General features: G+C 53.7%; 1 protein-coding gene across 1 annotated transcript in view; it reads left to right on the forward strand.

Annotated features, from left to right (window-relative positions):
• Positions 1 to 8,976, forward strand: part of BMP1 (bone morphogenetic protein 1) — a 75,426-nt gene that overhangs the window by 591 nt on the left and 65,859 nt on the right. Inside the window, exon 2 of the mRNA XM_025210348.1 lies at positions 885 to 961. Within this exon, the coding sequence (XP_025066133.1) occupies positions 885 to 961 (77 nt within the window). The remainder of the gene's footprint in view (positions 1 to 884; positions 962 to 8,976) is intronic.

Raw genomic sequence — 8,976 nt, forward strand, 5'->3', positions numbered from 1 at the left:
CCTCCTCTTGAAGACCCCCAGGGTAGGGGAGAGCACCACCTCCCTTGGGAGCCCGTTCCAGACCTTGGCCACTTGAACTGTGAAGAAGTTCTTCCTAATGTCTAGTCTAAATCTGCTCTCTGCTAGCTTGTGGCCATTATTTCTTGTAACCCCCGGGGGCGCCTTGGTGAATAAAACCTCACCAATTCCCTTCTGTGCCCCCGTGATGAACTTATAGGCAGCCACAAGGTCACCTCTCAACCTTCTCTTGAGGAGGCTGAAGAGGTCCAGGTGCCCCAGTCTCTCCTCATAGGGCTTGGCCTGCAAGCCCTTAACCATATGTGTGGCCCTTCTCTGGACCCTCTCCAGGTTATCCACATCCCTCTTGAAGTGTGGCGCCCAAAACTGCACCCAGTACTCCAACTGCGGTCTGACCAGCGCCTGATAGAGGGGAAGTATCACCTCCTTGGATCTGTTCGTCATGCATCTGCTGATGCACGATAAAATGCCATTAGCTTTTCTGATGGCTTCGTCACACTGCCGACTCATGTTCATCTTGGAGTCCACTAGGACTCCAAGATCCCTTTCCCTTTCCTCCCTCCTCCGAGGTGGACGAGTGCTTGGTGCCAACAATGGGGGTTTGAGCAGCACTGTGTGAGCACACTGGGCAGCTACAAGTGTGCCTGCCATCCTGGCTACAGACCAGCACCCCTGCAATGTGGAGTACGACCAGATGGGGATGAGTGCTGCGACTCCATACATGAGCTGGGGTTGCCCTTCCTTCCCTGATCACTGGGCAGTACGCAGCCTCCCGCAGCCATTGACCCACGCAGCAGTCTTCCCTGAAGATGGAGAGTGAGCAGGGAAACCTGGCTAATGCCCTCTCCTTGCTTTCTGCCCTGCAGCTGCCTGCTCCTCACCAAGCTCAACAGCATCATCACCAGCTCCAGATGTCTGAAGGAGTACCTGCTCAACAAGAACTGTCTGGCACCTCTTGGCCCCCACCCAGTACTGCATCCAGCTGCAATTCAGCTTATTTGAGATTGAAAGGAACAATGCGAGTCTCCAGCCTCTGTGCTGGCCTGGGCATGGCTATTCCCTCGCCCTTTGCTGCAGGGCCCCTCTCCTGGCTCTGCAGGGTGGGTGCCACTTGGCACTGGGGGGTGGAGAATAGCTTTGCCAAAGGAGTCATGTGTTGCAGCTAGGATTAAGCCCCGGAGCTCCTGGCTCTGAGGGAGCCAGGGGTGCCTCTACACCCAGAGGTGGGTTGCACGCGTGCAAAGCCCCTACACTGCCTACCCCAGCCTGCAGGAAGGCTCTGCACACCTCTAACCCCTTCCAGCTGCTTCCCTGCACCTAGAGCCTGCAGTCCCTGCAGTCTTCCGCCAGAGGGCACTGCACACTGCTTCTTCGCTCTCGCCACCCTGGCTCTGATCCAGCTGAGAGCAGATGGGCACAGGCTCAGGTGGTGTCCCCTGGCGTTGGTCCTGCTGCCCCCCCCCCGACCACACAGGCAGAGTGTTGGCCCAAGATCCCAGCCAAAATAAAATCCACTGCTTAGGGACATTGCTTTTGAACCAGCAAAGGCCCCTGGACAAGCATCTCCCTGTGATGGACAGAGGCTCCATCCCACGGGGGTTCATGCCTTGGTGGCACTGCACACCATACCATGTGCAGGCCACCTCATGCTCATGCCCTGGTGTAAATCTGGAGGAAACCAGCTGATGGACTGGCTCTAGTTTTACACCAGCACAATAGAAGTGGAAATCCAGCCCTCGAGTGCTTGCTGCTGGCTCTACCCCATAGATTGCAGCTAAGCAGCCCCTGACTTTGCAAGCTGGGAAGTGATTGCATGCTGTGGAGTGACCCTTCCTGATGAGGAAAGACTGGCCTGGGGTCATATAAGTGGTGGGTGTCCAGTCAGCTGCAGCCTGGATGGAGCTTCATGGGCGGTAGGGGCAGGGGAGCGCAGCATTCCCCTTGCTCTTTATGGCACATGCACTCTGCAATGTCAGTGCAGTCGAGACTGCAGGGGCTAAGCACATGAAGACTAGGCCTTTAGTTGACCACTTGCTTGCAGTGGCATCTGCTGTTATTATTGCTGACTGATTAGGAGGATTAGCAGTGTGGAGGCAGCATCTCTTGGGGCCAGGATCCCATGCACTGGGTGCCATACAAACGTAAGATGAGATCCCTGCCCCAAAGAGCTGGCAGTGTAAAGTGATGGGCAATGCTCTCTCCTACCCCTGAGGACTACTGCAGCTTCCCCACCCCCTGGCAGCGCATCCTCTAGCATGGGTGTTTCGTGATCACCTCAAGGGCTTTGCTCCACTTGTGCTCTCTGCTTCTCCCCTTGTGCTACAGGTGCCTCCACGCTCTGCTTCATCTGCTCTGCCTGACTTCATGGTGCATGCCACGCCCCAGCTCAGCTTGGATGATGCTGCCGCCTGCTCCTGGAGCCTCTCTCTTTTTAAACATCCATTCTGCCATCTCTTCAGCCATTGGAAGCTCAGCTGGACATGTGCCAGGCCAGGAGTAAATGTCCTCCTTAATTACTTTGCCAGCCCTGACTTCTGCTATCCAGTGGCTTCCCACCCTGCCTCCTTCGTGGCTCTTGGGCAGCATCTAGATGCACCCAGCTGTGATCCTTTTTCCTGCAGAAAAAAATCCAGGAGTCTCCTTGTCTGCCCCTCCTCTGACACTGCTGGAAATCTGGAGTCATTCAAATAGAGGCAAAGGGTTTGCACCCATGGATTGTGATAAACTGTGAGATTCAGCAACGACAAAAGCCCTTGTGTATTTGTGATCAGGCTCAGCAAAGCTCAGTTCAGCATGCCTGTGCTTAAACTGGAACCTGGGCTTCAAGTCTTGGTTGAACAGGAGTAGGCCTGGGCCAGGTGGAAGTGCTTGGGAAGTTTTCCCATTGCCCTTTGGGAAACCAGCTGGTCCGTGAAGCACATACCTTAATGCTGTGACAAATTGGGGCCCAGAAGAAAAGAAAGCAGGCTCTCTGCATCCTCTCTAGTAACTGTTTCCCCCAAGCAGGATGGCAGGCAAATCCTACAGGACAATTAAACCCCTGGGGAGCCTAAGCATTTGTTGTGTGCAAGGAGTGTCCAAGCCCTGGCTCATTTGGCAGGAGGCAGACAGCCTAGAAACAGAGGTAAAGACCTCTTGGTTGAACCCATGCCTGGGAAAAGGCTGCACCCACAGACAGACTCTTGGCCCAGACAGTCTGCAGAGACCAGCTTTGTCCTGAGCTTTGTGGCAGGTACCTGGGAAGAAATGCCAAGCCCTGGAAGCATTCCTGACCCTCCTCCTGCCTGCCCAGCAACATCCAGGGAGCAGCTGGATGTGACCTTCAGCCTGCCTTGCCTCTGCCTTTCTTGTCTGTTCATCCCTTCATGAGCTGCTTCACAAGAGGTGTGTTTTTTGGCGTCAGTAGAGCCGGTCTGGGCAATTCCTGGTAAAATGGCCTTTGGAGGTACATCCATTCAGGGGGGCTTCACAGGCACAGGGATCTTGGATGAGCCCCACTCTTAACATCCATCCCACTCTGCAACATTGCTGAGATATGGGTAGCAGGGCATCTAAGGGTTTGGTGATGTCCCTCGGTCTTTGCTGCTGCACACTTGGGCAGTGTGTTATTTGCCAGGAGGTGGTTGCAGTTACAGGATTTTAAATAATGTAATGGTAATTAAATACTATCTATTGATATTAAACATTATTTATTTGTTTACATTATGTATTTATTGTTGTTTAATTTAAGCTTTCATTTATTGAAAGTAAATATTAAAAAAGAATATTAATCAAAATAGCACATCATGGGAACTCTTCTATAGTTTTTAGCATGTTTAATAAGCTCTCTTGATACTTTAGCCAAGCCAAAGATTATAAAAACTAGGTTCATCTCCAAATCTTTACTATTCAGCCTTGAACTATGGTTCTTGCTGACTATCCTCTCTGTAGATGAACAAGGTAAAAGCTAGCCTAGGTAAAAAAATATACTTTCCCTAATGGGCTGCCCACCTGGTAGAGGCTTTTGAAGATTTGGAGCTTAGAAATGTTAAGATTTAATTGCTTTCAAATACCGATCAGATCATTATGCCTTGAGATAAGTATAGTTAAAATTTATAAAATGCAAATTTGATATACCTTATCTGTACTGTTTAGTCCTTCATATCTGTCCTCTATTTTGTTACTGAATTTGCTATGAAATGTGTGTTCTTATGTTGTGAGTATTTAGTTTTGGGTGGGACTGGCTCTTCTAACCTTTCTGGCACAGAAGAGCTGATTGGATTTTCATGCTCCCCCCCAGGTTCTGCAGATGATGGCCAAAGCACTGGAAGGGGAAGGGCCATGGCTCACCATGGGAAGAAGAGGCGGCAACTTTTCCACATTGATGCAGGAGCCAACAACCCTGCTGTGACTGTGTATGGCTATAGCAAGGTAAGCAGGGAGCCTGGGCTCTGGCCTGGCTGAGCACACTGACCTGCCCCAGGAGCTGTCAGCAGCTCAGAGCTAAGCCCATGGGCGGCAGGCCCTGCTACTGCATACTCGCCAGCCTGCAGGCAAGCTTAAAGGAGCTCCAGCCCTGGAGCTGGGCTGGATGCAGCGGGGTGAAGGATGCTGTGCTGCCTCTGGCAGCAAGAGAGGAGGGGCTGGGGAGGTGGGTGGGGAGATAAGCAGTCAGAATTTGCATTTGCAAAGCCTGGGTTCTGATCTGCAAAATCAACACCTTGTGGGAGCGGGCAAGTGGGTTGTATGGACCCTGGGCTGGGAGAGGGGCCAGGCCATCTCTTCCAGTCGCCTTGTGGTCACTGAAGGACAGGTCCAAAGGGGAGTAAAGAGACTTGGGGGCTGCATGTCACAACCAGAGAACTAGAGGGACATGGAGGGGTGATGCTAAGGGGATGCAAATGGGGCTGTGCCATCAGAGGCAGCCGTGCAGCTCTGGTGAGCATGAGCAGGGCCCTATGGGAATGGCCAGCCAGGCCTGCAGCCCATGGGGGAGCTGCCTGTCGGGCTGATGAGCTCGCACCCTGCCAGGGAGCTCACAGGCCCCAGATGGCACAGGGGGTCTGTGCTCACCCTTTCACCAAGAGCCAGGAAGCTCTGCTATCCACCTGGGGGGACAGACACAGGAGTGGAGAGGCAGCCCTCCAGGCCAGTCCACTTGGCTATTATCCATAACCCAGGTTTGCCAAGGCACCAACCACCCTTTGGCCCCAGCTCCCACTATGTACCCTACCAAGAGAAACAAGTGGGCTAGCCCTGGCTTAGCCCCAAAGGGCCCAGCAGCTCCCACAGCCCTCCTCACCTCTCTGCATCTGCTCTGCAGGATGCAGCAAGGGCTGGCGTAGGATGGGAATGTCACTTTGCTGGAGCTCTCACCACAGCTGTCCTGGCCATGTCCCTGGGTGCGATTCAGGAGTCGGCTGGCTCTGTGGAGAATTGTCTGACTGGCCCTGATTCAGGAAAGCTGAACTTCAAGGCACATCCTTGAGCCCTTGTGACTCCAGCAGGAGTCGGGTGTGAGCTCATGGGTTTCCCCAGGGATCAGAGGAGTCTGGACCGAGGGCCTGGGCCAGTGAGAGAAGGAGCCTGCAAGACCACACTAGCAGTTACTCCTGTATCGGGCTGGTCTGTTTGCAACAGAGGCAGTGGGCATTTGCTGAACACTCTGTAGAAGAGGGCAACTGCTTGCACACAGCGCTTGGGCTTTCTGAAGGTAGTGCCAAAGCTGGACTAAAGACAGTGCAGATCTTTGCTACTGTACCACACCTTTGCAACAGCTTGTTGCAACCTGGAGAGGCAGAGGGTGGTAGCAGCTTCATAAAGCCAAGAGCTGCTCTGGTTCAGACAGGCTAAGTCAGAGAAACCCGTGCATCGCACAGGGGCCAGACCTGAGGATCACACTGCTTTCTGCTTACCCCAAGCTCTGTTGCCTCTAACACGGCCGGCTTTGCCCTGTGACAAGGATCTATGGAAAATAAAGCACTGCATGACTGTGATGGAGAGGGACTCTCGTGACCTGAGCAGTGAGTGTGTGTACATACATGTGTGCTGCTGGGCATGTGCCAGGGAAAATGCTTTGTTACCCCACAGCCCCCACAAGACGGCAAAGACCTTGGCCTGAGCCTAAACAGCAGGGCTAAGCTGCAAGGAAAAGAGATCTTGTCACTGCTGTGTCACCAAGACACTGGGACTGGTCACTCAGTGAGGCTCCCCGCAAAGGAAACAAGGGAAGGCCAGAGAGCCGAGGCTGGCATGCAGCCGACTAGGGCATGGCCCACAGGGCTCGGCAGGGCCTGGCTGTGCCTGCCCTGGATTCCTGACCCGCCCACGTGGGTGGACTGGCATTGAACCATAAGAGCGCTGTATAATTGATGGTGGATCTGTGCTGATGCACAGTGGCATGGTCACCCTGGAGGCTGGTGAATAATGGATGCAAGGACGGCATCCTCGTTAGTAGGTCACGCCTTTGCCTGAAGAGACTCCTGCCTCCTTGGGGCAACCCGGGGAATGCCACAGCCACTGATACGCACATGGTCTGATCTGCACCCTCACGCTTGGTTGTCAGCCCCAGCCCCTCTGTACTGGTGGACACAGCCACGTGCTACCAGCACAGCGGAGGAGGAGCTCTGCTGCTACCACACTACAAACACCCTCTCCAATGCCTGCCCACACTTGACAATCCCTCTGCCTCCCCTGCTCCTCCGCAGCAGGGATCTGAACAAAGTTTGCCGTTTCCCAAAGCAGAGGTCCCAGCAGGAGCTTACCCCAGCATGGGCACCACAACACCAAGGGGTATTTGCAGCTGGCTGCAAGACTGTCTCAGAGGTCACACTCCCTGCCCTGTGGCACAGCATGAGCAAAGGGAGCAGAAGCAGCAGAGATGCTGTGGAGGGTGCTGACTAGTCTCTTAAGCCTCCATAGCTCCGCATTGAGAGATCCTGCCTGGAGTCAGAGCTACCTTGTGCAGGATGTGTGCAGACGCTGATCTTGCCCTTTCTTCTGTCTGGCTTGCTGTTTGCAGAAACCCACTTGGGTGCTGGGCCATGAGGCCTGGGAGCTGCCTCCCACATGCAATGGTCTGAGGTCTGCCATGGGGAGACCAAGTCCTGCCCTGCCTGGAATCAGAAAGGTGCAGGTTTAGCCCCAAAATGGGGCTAGCAGGACTTACTGGTGTGCAGCCTGCTTTCTTCTCCAGCTGCAAGGAGGCAGTGCTCACAGCCCACTCCTTTGGCTGTGAAGTGGTAGCAAGCTAATGAACAGCAGTGCAACCACTCTAAATGTCGATGGCATTTAGCCAAGAGTCTCCCAATGCTTCAGCAAAGAGAACTAAACACAGGCATCTGTGGCAAATAGCCCAGAGGTGACCAGAGGACCAGGACAGGAACCGGCAGGGAGCCCAACCCAGATGTTTCTGACGTTTTCCCAGCATCCAGGTTTCTCTTGAAAGTGAACAGTGTGCATGGCCTCTTAGCTCAGCAGGCTGTTTTGCAGGGATGCTCTCAGCGGTGCCTGGGGACCCTCTGAAAGGCATAGAAACAAATGCATTCTTTTATTTTCAAGTCAGCTGCAGGCTGGAGGAGAACTGGCTGCTGACTCAGAGGGCTGAAAAAGAGCGATTAGATGCATCAAGAGGACTCGCAACCCAGCCAGGGAAGAGTCCAACAGGAAGTTGCCAACAACTTGTTGCTTTCTGGTTCTCAATGAGGCCATGTCAAGTCACGCCAACCTCTGCACGGTATGTGTCCCAGCCCCTGGGGCTCTGCAAGGCTTGGCTTGCATCTTTGCCAATAAGCCCAGTGAACTCCCATGAAGGGATAAGGAACAGACTTGGTCAAATGGGCTTTTCCATGCATTGGGCCACCCCTTGCTAAGAAACTGTGCAGCCAGATCCCCTGATGTGCGGCAGGAATGGAGAAGCGAGGAAAGAAACTCTCTAGTAGCCTGGTCCTGCTGTACCTCTAATGGCAAGAGCTGGTTAAAAAGCAGGATTTGCGCTCAGTGACTGGCTCTCAGCTGGTTTTCTGCAGCTGAGGCTGTAGCCAATTTGCCCGCTTCCTCGAAGGTGGGGCGTTGGGGCTGAGCGCGGTTCAGGCCCCCTTGAGACCTCAAGTACAGGCAGTCCTCGACTGACAACATTTTGAGTTGCAAGGTTTCCACTTCCAATGTTTAGAAATTGACACCCTGTTGCAACTTTCTGATGTCCCTTTTGACTTTACAATACTTGATCCGATGCGGCGCCACGCTAGTGAACAAGTCCGCTGCGTCGCTCATCTCCCTGGAGAACATCTGTCCAAACCTCCTTGGACACTTCCTTGAAGAAAGCAGACAGGCCTCCAGAAAACCTGCGCCCAAGACTCCAGAGGAGACTCCAGCCACCAAACAGCCCTTCAAAAAGTCCAACCAAGAGCCCTTCAAAAAGTCCAGCAAAGTCACCTCAAAGAAGTCCTTCCAAATCGCTATGATTGCTATTTACAATATAAATGCATTAATACAGCTATATTGCTCATCTAGAATTGATCGAGTGCAAAATTGGGGGGTGTTTTTGGTGAAAAAAGGGTATCGGGCCTGGGTTCAAGAACCAACCCCCCATTTATAACATTGGTTCATCGGTTCCGCGTTAAGTGGGGAAGTTGTAACTAGGAGAGGTGTGAGGGGCCGCCTTGTAGCTAGCTGCCTGTAAATTGATCCAGGGAGGACAACAGGGAATTGGAGATGTGCTCCCAGGAGTAACTAGGACTAATGGGTGCAAACTAGTGCGGAGCAGATTCAGGTTGGAAGTTTTTTTCACAGTAAGGGTGGCCAGGATCTGGACCGGGCTGTCAAGAGCGGTGGTGCGGGCACCTAACTCGGGGGAAGACCCGATCCCTCTCGTTGCGAGCCGAGCCCTTGGCCGCGTCCGGCTGCCCCGGGGCGAACAAAGGGCGGTGCGGGGCCGGCGCTCGGAGGGAGCGGGAGCGGGAGCGGGCCCGGGGGCGGCCG

The sequence above is a fragment of the Alligator sinensis genome, unplaced genomic scaffold (assembly GCF_000455745.1).
Source record: "Alligator sinensis unplaced genomic scaffold, ASM45574v1 scaffold722_1, whole genome shotgun sequence".
NCBI lineage: Eukaryota > Metazoa > Chordata > Crocodylia > Alligatoridae > Alligator > Alligator sinensis.